This window comes from Lepidochelys olivacea, assembly GCF_965140295.1.
Source record: "Lepidochelys olivacea isolate rLepOli2 genome assembly, chromosome: 3".
Taxonomy (NCBI): domain Eukaryota; kingdom Metazoa; phylum Chordata; order Testudines; family Cheloniidae; genus Lepidochelys; species Lepidochelys olivacea.
The window spans coordinates 186,160,982-186,179,474 of NC_140413.1; the positions used below are offsets into that span (position 1 = coordinate 186,160,982).

The 18,493-nt window shown below is 41.6% G+C and overlaps 1 protein-coding gene across 1 annotated transcript in view; it reads left to right on the plus strand.

The window, feature by feature from the left end:
* Window positions 1-18,493, plus strand: part of EML6 (EMAP like 6) — a 321,111-nt gene that overhangs the window by 174,704 nt on the left and 127,914 nt on the right. The window contains exons 17-21 of the mRNA XM_084624464.1: window positions 9,414-9,507; window positions 13,828-13,928; window positions 15,721-15,923; window positions 16,970-17,081; window positions 17,614-17,741. Coding sequence (XP_084480590.1) covers window positions 9,414-9,507; window positions 13,828-13,928; window positions 15,721-15,923; window positions 16,970-17,081; window positions 17,614-17,741 — 638 coding nt within the window. The remainder of the gene's footprint in view (window positions 1-9,413; window positions 9,508-13,827; window positions 13,929-15,720; window positions 15,924-16,969; window positions 17,082-17,613; window positions 17,742-18,493) is intronic.

Consider the following 18,493-nt stretch of genomic DNA (forward strand, 5'->3'; position numbering starts at 1 on the left):
CAAATTCATAGTCTCAAATTATTCCGATGCCAATTGCAACTTGTTAGTTAAAGTGGAGTTCTGTTCCGCATGTAAAGCAGGGATATTAATAAAGAATTTTTACAAAGAAACATTTCTTTATTGCTAGTCAATACTTCACTTGGAAACAAATCCTATTCTTAGCATACAGCTTGATAACCAGATGTGTGCTTAGGAGTTCTTCAAGTACAGTGGGAGAATTAATTCTTACCCATGTTTAGAGAGCAGCAGTTGAGCTGTTTCACAATCGCTGCTGCATAAACCTATGTTCTTCTTCAAGTGATTGTCCACCCAGATTCCACTCTCAGTGCTCATGTCCCCATGCATTTGAGATTGGATTATTTTTGAATAGCAGTGCCTGTTGTTTCAATGGCTGTGCTCTGCATGCCTTCACATCCAGTGAAGTCTCATGAGAGACCGTTGAAATAGGGAGTAGACTCCCTGCTTCAACTCAGAGCAATGGAAGAAGTGTCCTTAGAATTCACAGGAAAGGGCTTTCATTCCCATTACTTCCTACTTCCAAACAAGAAAGGGGGTTGGAGACCCATCCTCAATCTTTGCGGTCTCAACATGTTTATTCATCATTTCTAATTCTGCGTCATCAGCTAGCTTCCGTAATATCTTCCCTGGATCCTCTGGACTGATTCATAGCTCTCAACCTTCAAGATGCTTACTTTCATACCTCCATCTTCCCAGCTCACAGAAAGTACCTGAGATTCCTGGTAGGAGCATCTCAATACCAATACAGAGTCCTGTCTTTTGGGTTCTCAGGAGCTTCTCAGGTCTTCACTGAAGTCCTGTCTGCACATCTTTGTAGGTGAGGAATACAGGTTTATCCTTATGTAGATGACTTGGTGGTTCAGGGAAAATCCCTACAGCAGGAAACCGACTAGATTTATTAGAATCATAGAAGATTAGGGTTGGAAGAGTCCTCAGGAAGTCATCTAGTCCAACTCCCTGCTCAAATAAGGACCAACACCAACTAAATCATCCCAGGTAGGGCTTTGTCAAGCCGGGCCTTAAAAACCAGTAAGAATGGAGATTCCACCACCTCCCTAGGTAACCCATTCTAGTGCTTCACCACCCTCCTAGTGAAATAGTTTTTCCTAATATCCAACCTAGACCTCCCCCACTGCAACTTGAGACCATTGCTCCTTGTTCTGTCATCTGTTCTGTTCTGTCATCTGCCACTAATAAGAACAGCCGAGCTCCATCCTCTTTGGAACCCCCCTTCAAGTAGTTGAAGGCTGCTGTCAAATCCCCCCTCACTCTTATTTTCTGTAGACTAAATAAGCCTGGTTTCCTTAGCCTCTTTCATAAGTCATGTGCCGCAGCCCCCTAATAATTTTTGTTACCCTCTGCTGGACTCTCTCCAATTTGTCCACATCTTTTCTGTAGTGGAGGGCCCAAAACTGGGTGCAATGCTCCAGATGTGGTCTCACCAGTGCTGAATAGAGGGGAATAAATCACTTCCCTTGATCTGCTGGCAATGCTCCTACTAATGCAGCCCAATATACCATTAGCTTTCTTGGCAACAAGGGCACACTGTTGACCATATCCAGCTTCTCATGCATTGTAATCCCCAGGTCCTTTTCTGCAGAACTGCCGTGTAGCCAGTTGGTCCCCAGCCTGTAGCACTGCATGGGATTCTTCCATCCTAAGTGCAGAACTCTGCACTTGTCCTTGTTGAACCTCATCAGATTTCTTTTGGCCCAATTCTTCAATTAGTCTAGGTCACTCTGGACCCTATCCCTAGCCTCCAGCGTATCTGGATAGAGTACCCCCCAGCTTAGTGTCATCCGCGAACTTGCTGAGGGTGCAATCCATCCCATCATCCAGATCATTAATGAAGATGTTGAACAAAATTGACCTTAGGACTGACTAGGATTAGATCCTCCATCTGTTTACCTCACTGGGGCTAAAAGTCAACAAGGAAAAGTCCATTTTGACCCTGACTCAGACCATGCAGTTCATTGGTGCCGTATTAAATTCCAAATGATGATAGGCCAGAGCATTTTGGACATTTCCCAGAACACCAATGAGATGTGCCTCAAAGTCATGTGACACATGGCATCTTGTGCCTTTGTTACACAGCATGCTATACTTTGCCTTTAGCCTCTGCAAGGATAGTTGAGATCAGCCTATCCACCGAACAGACACAGCATGAACCTGTTGGTCACAGTTGCTCTAGAAGTCCTATTCTCATTAAATTGCTGGACAGAACCACTTCAGCTGTGCAATGGAATTCCTTTCTTGGTGCCTCTTCCTACCTGGGCCTTGGTGATGGATGCCTACACAGAAGCATGGGAAGCTTGCCTCGAACAAGTCAGGATTCAATTATTATGGTCTCCATGGAAAGCCATGCTACATATAAATGTCCTGGAGCTCAGAGCCATATGGTTGGCATGCAAAGCCTTTTTACCCCTTCCCTAAGGCCTCACCATTCAAATGCTGACAGACAACATCACTGCAATGTACTGTATTGACAAACATTGTCAGGGAGGGGACACATTTCTCCCTCTCTCCCCCAACACACAATGTGTCAAGAGACAACACAACTTTGGAACTGGTGCATACTTCACCATTTTACACCAGTAGCCCTCTACCTACTTGGGCTACAAAACCAACTAGTGGATCAATTCAGCAAGGATTTTTCAGTGAATCACAAATGGTCCCTCAACGACTCAGTCTTCCATGACATCATCTTCAGGTGGGTTTCCCTATTTGTGCCCAGAGGGGGCACAAGCCTGGGTTCGCTGACAGAAGCTTTTCTTCTCTCATGGGCACCAGGACTATTCTGTGCCTTCCCACAGATTTCTATGATACACAGAGTTCTTCGAAAACTACAACAGAATGCAGGCCATGTGATCATGGTAGCCCCTGCATGGACCTGGCAGTTTTGGTTCTCCATCCTGGTGAATCTATCTTTCTGACTTCTCTCTGACTTAGTTTCCCACCACTAAGGCCAGATCCTGCACCCAGCTCCAGCAGGACCACCCAGGTGGTGGCTGAATGACTTCATTAAAGAAGAGCTGCTCATCTGAATTAAAAAACATCTTGTTACAAAGCAGAAAAACCTTCAACCAGAATGACCTACAGGGCTAAATGGGGGAGATTTTCTATCATGGTGGTTCAGCAGCAGCTTTTGCCATTGACAACCTCAGTCCTGACTCTTTTGAACTATTTACTTACCCTGAAGCAATCTACACTTCGTTAGTTCAATCAGGATACACTTAACAGTGATCTCAGCAAATAACCCTCCAGTTCAGAGTTACACTATATTTTCACATCCCTTGATGTGGAGATTTTTTAAGGGTCTCACTCATGTGAGTGGCTGGCTAGATTGTCGGGCTCAACGGGTAGTGATCAATGGCTCCATGTCTAGTTGGCAGCCGGTGTCAAGTGGAGTGCCCCAGGGGTCGGTCCTGGGGCCGATTTTGTTCAATATCTTCATAAATGATCTGGAGGATGGTGTGGATTGCACTCTCAGCAAATTTGCGGATGATACTAAACTGGGAGGAGTGGTAGATACGCTGGAGGGGAGGGATAGGATACAGAAGGACCTAGACAAATTGGAGGATTGGGCCAAAAGAAATCTGATGAGGTTCAATAAGGATAAGTGCAGGGTCCTGCACTTAGGACGGAAGAACCCAATGCACAGCTACAGACTAGGGACCGAATGGCTAGGCAGCAGTTCTGCGGAAAAGGACCTAGGGGTGACAGTGGACGAGAAGCTGAATATGAGTCAGCAGTGTGCCCTTGTTGCCAAGAAGGCCAATGGCATTTTGGGATGTATAAGTAGGGGCATAGCGAGCAGATTGAGGGACGTGATCGTTCCCCTCTATTCGACATTGGTGAGGCCTCATCTGGAGTACTCTGTCCAGTTTTGGGCCCCACACTACAAGAAGGATGTGGATAAACTGGAGAATCCAGCGAAGGGCAACAAAAATGATTAGGGGACTGGAACACATGAGTTATGAGGAGAGGCTGAGGGAGCTGGGATTGTTTAGCCTGCAGAAGAGAAGAATGAGGGGGGATTTGATAGCTGCTTTCAACTACCTGAAAGGGGGTTCCAAAGAGGATGGCTCTAGACTGTTCTCAATGGTAGCAGATGACAGAACGAGGAGTAATGGTCTCAAGTTGCAGTGGGGGAGGTTTAGATTGGATATTAGGAAAAACTTTTTCACTAAGAGGGTGGTGAAATACTGGAATGCGTTACCTAGGGAGGTGGTAGAATCTCCTTCCTTAGAGGTTTTTAAGGTCAGGCTTGACAAAGCCCTGGCTGGGATGATTTAACTGGGAATTGGTCCTGCTTCGAGCAGGGGGTTGGACTAGATGACCTTCTGGGGTCCCTTCCAACCCTGATATTCTATGATTCTATGATTCTATGTCTTCCCATCTATTGGGTAGCTTCCCTCTTCCTGTGAATTCAACTTAGTTGTCATTCAGTTAATGGGATCCAACCCCCTTTGTACTCTTGGCAACCTGCTTTCTTTACTACCTGTCAATAAAAATGGCCTTTCTGATGGCTACTACTTCAGTTAGTAGAGTGGCAGAAAGTCAGTCCTTTATGGCAGTCCCAGTTTACACCATATTTCATAAAGACAAGGTCAACCTTAGGCTGTACCCGAAGTTCCTTCTTAAGGTAGGCTTGGATTTTCACCTCAGTCATATATATCTGCCTACCAGTTTTCCCCCAAAACTTCATTCCACCCCAGGCAAAACAAAACTTCATACCGTAGACTTGGTGAGGCTTTATCCTTTTCTTTGGAAGTCATTTAGATCCTCTCCCAGACTGTTTGTGGCTTTCATACAAAGGGTTACTGGGTAACCTATTTCCATGCAGAGGTTATCTAAATGGATTTCAGATCATATTAAGAATTGCTATCAGATGGATAAGAAGTATCCTCCCAGTTACATTAGAACCCAGTCCACTAAGGCTCAGGCAGTCTCTGCCGCTTGCTTGGGTAATATACTAATATCTGAAATATGTAGGGTGAAACCTGTAATTCTGTTAATACATTTACTTCCCATTATACCCTGGTACAGACTTCCAGATTGGATAGCCAACTCTGATAATGCAATCCTGCAGTCGCTCTTTAAATAGGACATCTCTTTCCACCTTGAGGCTTGAGATAACTGCTTGCCAGTCACCAAGAGTGGAAGCTGTATGGGCAATCATTCAAAGAAAGAATGGTTACTTTACAGTAACTGTGGTTCTTCGAGATATGTTTTTGCTTTTTTTGCCTCTGTCTTCATGAACAAGGTCAGCTCCCAGACTACTGCACTGGGCAGCACAGTATGGGGAGGAAGTGACCAGCCCTCTGTGGAGAAAGAAGTGGTTCCGGACTATTTAAAAAAGCTGGATGAGCACAAGTCCTTGGGGCCAGATGCACTACATCAGTGGGTGCTAAAGGAGTTGGCAGATTGCAGAGCCATTGGCCATTATCTTCGAAAACTCACGGCAATCAGGAGAGGTCCCTGACGACTGGAAAAAGGTGAATGTAGTGCCCATCTTTAAAAAAGGGAAGAAGGAGGATCTGGGGAACTACAAGCCAGTCAGTCTCACCACAGTCCCTGGAAAAATCATGGAGCAGGTCCTCGAGGAATCAATTTTGAAGCACTTAGAGGAGAGGAAAGTAATCAGGAACAGTCAGCATGGATTCACCAAGGGCAAGTCATGCCTGACTAACTTAATTGCCTTCTATGATGAGATAACTGGCTCTGTGGATGAGGGGAAAGCCATGGATGTTATTCCTTGACTTTAGCAAAACTTTTGACATGGTCTCCCACAGTATTCTTGCCAGCAAGTTAAAGAAGTATGGGCTGGATGAATGGACTATAAGGTGGATAGAAAGCTGGCTAGATTGTCGGGCTTAACGGGTAATGATCAATGGCTCCATGTCTAGTTGATAGCCGGTATCACGTGGAGTGCCCCAAGGGTCGGTCCTGGGGCCGGTTTTGTTCAATATCTTCATTAATGATCTGGAAGATGGCGTGGATTGCACCCTCAGCAAGTGTTTGCAGACTACACTAAACTGGGAGGAGTGGTAGATATGCTGGAGGGTAGGGATAAGATACAGAGGAACCTAGACAAATTAGAGGATTGGACCAAAAGAAATATGATGACGTTCAACAAGGACAAGTGCAGAGTCCTGCACTTAGGATGGAAGAATCCCATGCACTGCTACAGACTAGGGACCGAATGGCTAGGCAGCAGTTCTGCGGAAAAGGACCTAGGGGTTACAGTGGACGAGAAGCTGGATATGAGTCAGCAGTGTGCCCTTGTTGCCAAGAAGGCCAATGGCATTTTGGGATGTATAAGTAGGGGCATAGCGAGCAGATCGAGGGACGTGATCGTTCCCCTCTATTCGACATTGGTGAGGCCTCATCTGGAGTACTGTGTCCAGTTTTGGGCCCCACACTCCATGGATGTGGAAAAATTGGAAAGAGTCCAGCAGATGGCAACAAAAATGATTAGGGGGCTGGAGCACATGATTGATGAGGAGAGGCTGAGGGAACTGGGATTATTTAGTCTGCGGAAGAGAAGAATGAGGGGGGGGGGATTTGATAGCTGCTTTCAGCTACCTGAAAGGGGGTTCCAAAGAGGATGGATCTAGACTGTTCTCAGTGGTAGCAGATGAGAGAACAAGGAGTAATGGTCTCAAGTTGCAGTGGGGGAGGTTTAGGTTGGATATTAGGAAAAACTTTTTCACTAGGAGGGTGGTGAAGCACTGGAATGGGTTACCTAGGGAGATGGTGGAATCTCCTTCCTTAGAGGTTTTTAAGGTCAGGCTTGACAAAGCCCTGGCTGGGATGATTTAGTTGGGGATTAGACCTGCTTTGAGCAGGGGGTTGAACTAGATGACCTCCTGAGGTCCCTTCCAACCCTGATATTCTATGATTCTGTGTTGACCCATAAAAATTCCATGGCCTACTCTTCTTCCCTAAGGACTAATTCAGAGTCCTGTCTATATGGGATTCTTACTGGTGAAGGAAGTGAATTGCAGTTGAAGCTCCTTTATACCCTCAGCTGTGGCGGTTGTGAGGTTATGCAGGTTCAGGCATGGCCCCCGTGGAATTGCTATTCAAAAATAATCTAATCTCACATGAATGAGAGAGTGGAATCTGTATGGACAACACCTCTTGAAAAACCACAGTTACTACAGGGTAAGTAACCATTCTTTCCTCCTATATCCTCCTATATCCCTTTTCATGGTGGTCAATTGGCTAATGGATCGAATAGTTACACACAAGACTTGCAGCTGTGTGCTCTTAAACCTACTCTCCGTGGTAGAGTGAATGGTTTCTCCATATAGCTGTATAGACCCTTGCACATTTCTCAAATCTTAACCTCAACCCGGCACAATACAACTGTACCATTCTGCTGCATTCAAGGCCTTTTGTTTCAAGTCAGAGGATCAAGAACTGTAAAAGTATAGAATCATAGAATCATAGAATCTCAGGGTTGGAAGGGACCCCTGAAGGTCATCTAGTCCAACCCCCTGCTCAAAGCAGGACCAATTCCCAGTTAAATCATCCCAGCCAGGGCTTTGTCAAGCCTGATCTTAAAAACCTCTAAGGAAGGAGATTCTACCACCTCCCTAGGTAACGCATTCCAGTGTTTCACCACCCTCTTAGTGAAAAAGTTTTTCCTAATATCCAATCTAAACCTCCCCCACTGCAACTTGAGACCATTACTCCTCGTTCTGTCATCTGCTACCATTGAGAACAGTCTAGAGCCATCCTCTTTGGAACCCCCTTTCAGGTAGTTGAAAGCAGCTATCAAATCCCCCCTCATTCTTCTCTTCTGCAGGCTAAACAATCCCAGCTCCCTCAGCCTCTCCTCATAAGTCATGTGTTCTAGACCCCTAATCATTTTTGTTGCCCTTCGCTGGATTCTCCAGTTTATCCACATCCTTCTTGTAGTGTGGGGCCCAAAACTGGACAGAGTACTCCAGATGAGGCCTCACCAATGTCGAATAGAGGGGAACGATCATGTCCCTCGATCTGCTTGCTATGCCCCTACTTATACATCCCAAAATGCCATTGGCCTTCTTGGCAACAAGGGCACACTGCTGACTCATATCCAGCTTCTCGTCCACTGTCACCCCTAGGTCCTTTTCCGCAGAACTGCTGCCTAGCCATTCAGTCCCTAGTCTGTAGCTGTGCATTGGATTCTTCCGTCCTAAGTGCAGGACCCTGCACTTATCCTTATTGAACCTCATCAGATTTCTTTTGGCCCAATCCTCCAATTTGTCTAGGTCCTTCTGTATCCTATCCCTCCCCTCCAGCGTATCTACCACTCCTCCCAGTTTAGTATCATCCGCAAATTTGCTGAGAGTGCAATCCACACCATCCTCCAGATCATTTATGAAGATATTGAACAAAACCGGCCCCAGGACCGACCCTTGGGGCACTCCACTTGATACCGGCTGCCAACTAGACATGGAGCCATTGATCACTACCCGTTGAGCCCGACAATCTAGCCAGCTTTCTACCCACCTTATAGTGCATTCATCCAGCCCATACTTCCTTAACTTGCTGACAAGAATACTGTGGGAGACCGTGTCAAAAGCTTTGCTAAAGTCAAGAAACAATACATCCACTGCTTTCCCTTCATCCACAGAACCAGTAATCTCATCATAAAAGGCGATTAGATTAGTCAGGCATGACCTTCCCTTGGTGAATCCATGCTGGCTGTTCCTGATCACTTTCCTCTCATGCAAGTGCATCAGGATTGATTCTTTGAGGAACTGCTCCATGATTTTTCCAGGGACTGAGGTGAGGCTGACTGGCCTGTAGTTCCCAGGATCCTCCTTCTTCCCTTTTTTAAAGATTGGCACTACATTAGCCTTTTTCCAGTCATCCGGGACTTCCCCCATTCGCCACGAGTTCTCAAAGATAATGGCCAATGGCTCTGCAATCACAGCCGCCAATTCCTTCAGCACTCTCAGATGCAACTCGTCCGGCCCCATGGACTTGTGCACGTCCAGCTTTTCTAAATAGTCTCTAACCACCTCTATCTCCACAGAGGGCTGGCCATCTCTTCCCCATTTTGTGATGCCCAGCGCAGCAGTCTGGGAGCTGACCTTGTTAGTGAAGACAGAGGCAAAAAAAGCATTGAGTACATTAGCTTTTTCCACATCCTCTGTCACTAGGTTGCCTCCCTCATTCAGTAAGGGGCCCACACTTTCCTTGGCTTTCTTCTTGTTGCCATCATACCTGAAGAAACCCTTCAAACCCTACTTGTACTTGACTATGTATTTGTTGCCCACCATAAAACATTCCATTTTGTTATGACTGCTTTGAAATTCAATTTGCAGTATATTTGTTGTGTTGTACAAGCTGTTAATGAAATATCACCTTTGATATTGTATATTATTTTTGTACAGCTGATGGGAAGTTTTTGGCATCTATTGGGTTAGATGATAATCACACCATTGTATTTTGGGATTGGAAAAAAGGAGAAAAGATAGCCACAACAAGGTAAGAATATTTCCAAGTGCAAACATGCACTGCGATGATCACTGCCTATTCCGATCACCATTTTACTTTGTTCTGTATAATATTAACTAAAAATTTTAAGATATTGTTTGGAATAAAAAATATCACATCTCTCTGAAAACAGTAATGTTTCAGAAGAATATATCTAGGTAAAAAACATTAGGATATATAGTTTAAAATTGGAAAATTCTGTAAACTGTTTCTACCGGGAACTCCCTATCCTTTCTGGGAAGATTGCTGCATTGGAATCTTAATAAAAAAGAATAACCCTTTATAGGGCTCATGTAACATTTTTTTTTTTCATTCTTTCATCCCTTGACCCAGGATTGTCAAAATCATTTAAGTCAAAAATTGTATATTTTTCCTTATATGATGGATAGTATTCTGGATTGAAGATTCCCTCTCGATGTACATATACTGCTTTATATCAAATAAGGGGAGGTGGGTCCTCTAATATAAACAGATTTTTCCAGGCCTATTGGTACTGCCAGGTCACCTGTCTCCCTGCTGAATCAGCAGTTTCTGCAGTATTTGTCCCTTTGAGTCACTAACAGGAAGCTTAGCTGCTAACAGCAGTGGTTAAGAAACTTTTGCTTGAAACAGATAGTATGAATAGAATTGGTCTGCAGGTCATATTTCTGATAGATTTTTTTATTTTAAAATATGGAATAGCAATTGTTTCTTTTTATTAAAATAGTTTTGTTCGTAGCAAGATTCAGACAAGAATGTTAAAAATTTATAACAAACTAAAGAAAGAGAGTCTGACAAAGTGGGCATTCACCAACGAAAGCTTATGCTCCAATACATCTGTTAGTCTATAAGATGCCACAGGACTCTTTGCCTCTTTTAAAGAAAGAGAAAATCTTGCTCCCTCTCTCTCTCCCTACACTCTTCAAGGAAGTATTCTCTGTCAGCTTCTCATAATACACAAATTATTTCTTTAATACATCTTTTACTCTTACTTATATAGCAAATGTAAAGGGTTCATGACATTTTTTTTACTTTGAATAAGGGGTAGCCCACCTGAAAAGGTTTGAGAAATGCGTTCCATACCATATGAAACTTGGGATGCCAAGTTACTCACCGGGGTATACAGAAATTGTTTCTGTCTCTAATGGTTCACCAGAGAATGGTTGTTAAAATCAAGAGGGTCATCAGAATTATATGACTTTTTTTAAGGTCTGATATTTTGGACCTATCTAGAACAAATTACATGGTCATTCTAGAAAGCTGAGAATCCCCATTTTAAAATACTAATAATATAAAGTATCTGTTTCTACCCTTGATGATTGACAACACATTGAATTTAGAAATTAGCATTAGTGCCCATCTAGCATTACTTTTTTTGCACAGGTCCAAAACTGAACATAGAAGATCCCAGAACTCAAACAACTGTAACTGTAATTGCCTGAGAACTGGCTTGAAGACTTATCTGCTGCTAGTTAAACTATCCTCTGAAATATAATTTTAGTTTTTGTCCTTCTAATTATTCTTTTACTTTGTATCATCTTATCTCACATTTCCTAGTCCGCCTTGCCACATTTATTTAAATATTTTAAAATTCCTACTTATCTGTCTCTTTATACATCCTTTACATCTCTGCCTAATTGAATTGACTTTTGTTGCCTATTTCCTTGCTCTAAGCCTTAACTAGACTCAAAGTCAATTGTTCCACCTACACTTTCTGACTTATTTACCACTTTGCTATAGTCTGTTTCCCATATTGTAGGATACTGTAGAGGAGTGACTGCCTCATAGCACCTCCTCATGGTCCTAGGGCAGCCCTTCATACAGTGCCTCACCTCCCTTCTTGCATCCCCAAATAAACTCCATGCAGGGTTTTCCCAGTCCAGTCATTACAGCTCTCCTTAGGATCTGATTTAGTAACTTAAAGTTCAAAGTTAAAAACAAAGTCTGTCCTCCAGTCTGATACAGCCCAAACGCCCCCACTCTGGTCAGAGTCCTTCTTGCCTTAGCAGGCTATGCTCAACCCTTCCTAGCTGGAGCAATTCCTCTGGACTCAGGGTCTTCTATGTAGGATCTTCGATGCAGGAGCCTTTCTCACTCTCTACAGTCTCCTAATCTTCCTTCTTTACTGCAGCCACCTTCTGCTCTTTATCAGAAACTGTCTCATTCCTTGCAGGTGGGGCTCATTCTGTAATCAGGGTTGGCTTGGCCCTCAGCCCAAAGGCAAGTCACCCTGTTACAGCTACATTCTACCATCCCTCATTCTGGCAGAAAAATGCATAATGAGATCCAATGATGGGAAGTTAAAGCTAGCCAAATTCAGATTACTGAGGTGCCAACTTTTTAAAGCAAGGTTAATTAAACATTGGCACAACTTATTCAGGGATGTGGAGGATTCTCAGTCACGTAGACCTTAATTCAAGACTGGCTATCTTTCTGAAAGACATGCTGTATGTAGTTCAAACACGTTGTGGATTTGATACAGAAATTATTGGGTGACATTCTTTGGCTTGTATTATGGAGGAGGTCAGATTAGATTATCATACCTCTGAGCCTGTTTTCCCTGCCAGCTTGGGATTTCAGTACCTTTAGAAGTGCTCCTGTCTCCAGAACTCAGATATCCAGCTCCCAATGGGGTCCAAACCCGAAATGAATCCGTAAACTCATAAATTGTTCGCCCTCTATAACACTAATAGAGAGATATGCACAGATGTTTCCCCCCTCCTCCCCAGGTATTAATGCTTACTCTGGGTTAATTAATAAGTAAAAAGTGATTTTATTAAATATAAAAAGTAGGATTTAAGTAGTTCCAAGTAATAACAGACAGAACAAAGTGAATTACCAAGCAAAATAAAATAAAACACACAAGTGTAAGCCTAATACAGTAAAAAACTAAATGCAGGTAAATCTCACCCTCAGAGATGTTCCAATAAGCTTCTTTCACAGACTGGATGCCTTTGTAGTCTGGGCCCAATCTTTTCCCTTGGTACAGTCCTTGTTCCAGCTCAGGTGGTAGCTAGGGGATTTCTCATGACTGCAGCCCCCTTTGTTCTGTTCCACCCCCTTATATACCTTTTGCACAAGGCAGGAATCCTTTGTCCCTCTCTGGGTTCAAACCCCACCTTCTAAATGGAAAAGCACCAGGTTAAAGATGGATTCCAGTTCAGGTGACATGATCACATGTCACTGTAAGACTTCATCACGCACTTGCCAGCACACAGGTGTACAGGAAGTTTTACAAATAAACAGAGCCATCTACAACCAATTGTCCTGGTTAATGGGAGCCATCAAGATTCCAAGCCACCATTAATGGCTCTGACTTTGCATAATTACAATAGGACCTCAGAGTTATATTTCATATTTCTAGTTTCAGATACAAGAATGATACATTTATACAAATAGGATGAACACACTGAGTAGGTTATAAGCTTTGTAATGATACCTTACAAGAGACCTTTTGCATGAAGCATATTCCAGTTACATTATATTCACACTCATTAGCACATTTTCATAACATCATATGGAGTGCACTGTCACACTCTGTTAGCCAGATACTAGGAATGGGCACAGGAGATGGATCATTTGATGATTACCTGTTCTGTTCACTCCCTCTGAAGCACCTGGCATTCACCACTCTCAGAAGACAGGATACTGGGCTAGATGGACCATTGGTCTGACCCAGTGTGGCCATGCTTATGTTCTTAAGAAAACTGACCAAGCTGAATCCTGTTCAGGGGGTCCCTAACACATTGAACTGAAAGAGACTCTAAAGCAGCAGGGCCTGATTATGAGGCCTGCTGATTGGATAGACAACCCTGCAACAGTAACTGTGGCACCTGAAACACTCTGGGCTCTTGCAAAGCTTGCTGTGGGTTCATCTGGCAGCTGTTTTAACTATCTACCCATCAACTGACCAGTCCTCAGTCTTCTCCCACTCATGACAGAGAGGTTACTGAAAGTCATCTTATGGATGTCTCCATCAGTCTGATGTCATGGGCTCTCCCAGTAGTGAAGGAACTAGGTGTGGTGGGGTGACTTCAAGTTTGCTGGAATGCATGAGGAGAGGAAGGTTGCATGCACCATCCCAGTGGATACTGCTGACTAGAAAATTCTCTGATGCATTCTCACTAAATGTGCACTCACCAGCTGTGGAATATATATTCAAACTACACATCTCGAAGAACATGAGGTACCATATGGGTAAGTAACCTTTTTATCCAAAATGTTACTCGTTTGAAGTTGCTTTGTAGAAAGTTGTAAAACATTCAAAAATGTATAAAATTATTTATTGAAATATGTTCAGTCTTTTTTTTATCATGTGTTTGTTTATTGCAGGGGCCAAAAAGAAAAAATATTTGTAGTGAAGTGTAATCCACATCATGTAGACAAACTAGTCACAGTTGGGATGAAACATATCAAATTTTGGCAACAAGCAGGTACTGTACTGGGTTAATATTTTAATGCATTTGTATATCAGGAGTCTCAGTCTATCTGAAGTTTCTAGTAATCAAAATACAATAAAATTGCAGAACCTACTTCTGGATCTGTAAATGACACCATGTTCCTGCCCTTTTCTTTGGAAGACATCTCCAACTAATAGCCATATTAACTCTAATAATAATGCTAAAGAGACTCCACTGAGCATGCTTCTTTGGCTCTCAGAAAAGATGCATTCCTGTGGCTTGGCTGAACCACTTGGCCAGATGCAGAGACAAGAGGTGTGACCTTTCCTATAGGGAAGCCAGCTGGTAGTTATGAGTCTTAATGACCTCAAGCTGGACTGCTAAAAATGGTAGTGTTTGAATTCCAGCTACCATTGTAACACTTCTGTAATCCTCGTGGTTTCCAGATAGAAATTTCTTTAGAAAAATCAGAAAGACATAGCAGCCTTGACTCAAGTTGCCAGACGGAACAGCTGGGTTTGTGAGTGTTCTCAAAACACCTACTGTCTGGGAAAAAATGGAGACCAATTATTTTGCATAAGTTATCATGGTTTACATTTATCCTATGGGCCAAAAAATTTCTATCGCCATGTCATGATATTGTCATTCATAGTAACACAGTATCATGACTATGTATGAAACACACACAGGATTTTTACCAGGTTACATTCAGTAAGAACATTTTTTATACTCTTCAAACTATTAAGCAAATCTTGCAGACTGGTAGTGACCATTCTTCTTGACTGTCCTATCAAAGTTAGGAGAGAGAGCAAACATGTAGACTTGATTTTTGAGTAAGGATTTTGGCTAACCTGCTCTCCAGGGCTATTACTCTCATACTCATGAAGTACTGTGTAAAGTAATTTTGGATTAAGCCTTGGCTCTGTTAAGATCAATAAAGACAGGCAGCATAAGGATAGCTAAAACTAGAACTGAAGCTAACTCAGAATGACATAGTTTACAAGAGGCCATGCTGGTTTATAAAGCCAAAATGGCTCAGGTACCAACAGATTAAAGAAGACAAGATTTTATTATATTTCGTTATTACTGTAATTAAATAAAAGCACATGCAGTATTACTGGACAAAGTCTGGTATATGTATTCACATTAAATAGCACCTTTCTCCATGGATAGACTCATTGGAATAAATGAGATTTATTGTAGAATAAGCTACTCCTCATTGTAAAAGTATCTGAATCTGGGCCTATATGTGTAAACTGAAGCAAATTAATCAAATTCTATATTATTTCCTTATTATCCTAGTACATATTGTATTTATATTTTTGTCTAGGATCATTCATTCTTTGTGCTCTTAGGCCCAAGCTGTGACCTCTGTACCAAGGAAATGGTTTTGGCACACTATGGTTCTCTGGCAGTCAAGTGAGGACAGAATCCTTCCACTCAGTCTGCAGAACTGCTCCATGCCCACTTCTACAACCTTCATACTATACATAGCTTCTGCATTATCGTGCCCACCTCCACAGAGGAAAAGGAGATTTGGCAGGTGGATTTGTGGAGCAATTAATTCACCAACCAGGCCCTTACTTTCTCTGTCTGATCTCTGCCCAAGATAGAAGAAAACTCTGCACACAGTTGCGGGGGTATAGTAGCACTACATGAATTTCCCACATTCTACTGTCTTGCTGTGCATTGAAAGCCCAACATTATTATTGCCTGCTTAGTATTTCACATTCACAGCAAGTTTTGGGGACAGAATTTTTGTCCTTCAGAGCACTGAGGATACAAATGGAAAATGTAGTGAGATTTAATGTTGTTCACATTACAGGAGGAGGTTTTACATCCAAACGAGGGACCTTTGGAAATATTGGGAAACTGGAAACTATGATGAATATTTCTTATGGGCGAATAGAAGATCTGGTTTTCTCTGGAGCTGCTACTGGAGACATTTACATCTGGAAAGATATTCTGTTGCTTAAGACAGTGAAAGCCCATGATGGACCAGTATTTGCTATGCATGCATTGGATAAGGTATTCATCTTCTCATGTAGTCTGTTTTCTGTTCATTATTTTCATAACAATTGAGGATTTTCAAAGTGCATAGACAGGAAGGGTATATTCTAAAAAAGACACCTGTGGTTTTGTACAGAAGTACATCAGTACATTGTGTTTTGTTAGTGAAAACAATGGATGTGCTTTAAAAAACATGGCTTCTGTATCAGCAAAACAGATTTCCATAGATAAAATGGAATGTGGCTAAACCACAAAATGTAATTGACAATAATGAGCTGCAATGTTTTGTGGTGATATACTTCTTTGCCAATATTTAATGTATTGATCTATGATCAGTAACGTTCTAAGCTGAGCCAAAATACTGGAACTCTGAAATATACAGAATCCACATTCACTATGTACACATTTCTTTCATTTCCATGTCTTTGGAGGCATGCAGCGTAACAAAGAATATTTTTAATACTCCATCACCGCCACAAAACCTGTTTTTATGATGAAGCTGTTCATGCATTGGGAGCCTCCATGGTCGCACTAATGCCTTTTTCATTAGAATATCACAGAGACAAGAAAAACTTCCAACATGCAAGGATGATATTGTTTTCAAGATACTTTGAATAACTGGCAAAACTATTTATTCTTTTTTGTAGTGTCATTAGTAAATCCTTACATGAAAATGTGGCAAATTATATTTTAATTTCTACCACATAAACATATTCTTTTAAAGTATAGTTAAGGCTGGGGGCTAAATTGTGCCCCCAGATATTAACCGACAACTTGAAGTCTGTGGGAGTTGCATATGCTTATCTGAGTAAACAGTTTGATCCTAGGAATTATAATTGTAAATGTTTGTAGGACTGGGCTCTAAGGAAGGTGCTCTCTGCTCCTTTAATACCTATGTGCAGGACATCTGTAATTTGACTACAGATTTTGGGTGAGACTCCTACGCAAAACAGACAAAGAAGAAGTTGTACTGTAACTTGATCAATATGGACATATTTTATGAATTAACATTTTAATGTAGAACATTGGTATTTAAATACATTTTTCAAACTGTGTTTGTGCAGGGTTTTGTAACAGGTGGAAAAGATGGAGTTGTGGCACTCTGGGATGATATGTTTGAGAGGTGCCTGAAGACATATGCTATTAAAAGAGCAGCATTATCCTCTAGCTCTAAAGGTATTATTTTTCAGAATATATTGATAAAGGATATATGCATGAGGGTTGGTAAAATGGCATGAAAAAGTGTCAAAATCTTACCAAAACAACCAGTTGGCCAATTAAATTCTTCCCTCATTCTCCTGACATTTGGCATTAGTTTTGGATAAGTAACAGCCTTTAAAAAAAAAGTGTCACCAACTTGTTTTTCCAACCATTTCAAAATGCATTCTCCATGTTAAATAACTAGCTTTTCAAGTGCCCCCTCTACATGGCCAGATTTCTGAGTAGAAGCAGATTCTCTGTAAATTTAAAGAACCCTGTGAATTATGGTATTTCAGACACAGTATCTTTCTCAACCCCACCCCCATTCCCAACTATTACATAAATCCACAGGTCAGTGAACTGCTTGCCAAACAAGTATATCTTACATATTATGTTGTGACTATCCTAAATAGATTCTGCTCATAGATAATGTAAGGTACAATACTAACCGAGACCTTTCTTTGATTTTGCAAATAAGAAGTTTAAATCACATTTTTTAATCTTTCAGGTTTACTTTTGGAAGATAATCCCTCCATTCGTGCCATCACCTTAGGACATGGGCATATACTAGTGGGGACCAGAAATGGAGAGATACTTGAAATTGATAAAAGTGGCCCCATGACTCTGCTTGTTCAGGTACAATACTAATATTCTTCATCAAAAAGTTTATAAGAATGCAAGAATTCCTAAGATTTCCCCAATTGCTCTCTTTTTGTTTTCTTTAATACTCTTGTTCAGTTATTCGCCATCCCTCCCTGTCACTGTTCATTCAGAAACTAGTGTACAGTAGGACCTTGCTGATTCATACTGATGAGTTGGAGACCTGTTGTGAATTTCTAATTTTTGAGGGGGAAAAAACAAGTAAGAGCCCATTAACATTGAGTACTATTGAGTCTTTTCATTTACTTTAGTGGGAGCTGGATTAGGACCTATGGAAATATATATATATATATATATATATATAAACAATAAAAACTAGAAAGGAGGGCTTTTGCAACACAAAATGTAATTTGTTCATTTTATTTTGACAGTTGTGGTTCAGTTTATTTATGCTAAAATCATATAGCATACTAGTAAATATTCTATATTTTATTTTGTAATAAATGTTAAGTTTTAGTAAACTGACAGCTCACTACAGTAATCTGCTATTACATCTTTCCTGAGAAGTGGAGAGACAGCTATTTGTGTGATTTATAACATCTATGGATTTAGCAAAATATTTAACAAATTTCTGGTATATGTGCCCCTTGAGATCTCTGATGTTGTTTTGTTTTAATAACTGTACCAACTTTGCAGGATAGCACTCCTTTTATAGTGAAAATTGTTTAAGATCTCCTTTTGTATGTTTTGGGTGGTTTTTTTTAAAGTCTAGTATGGAGTTTATTGTA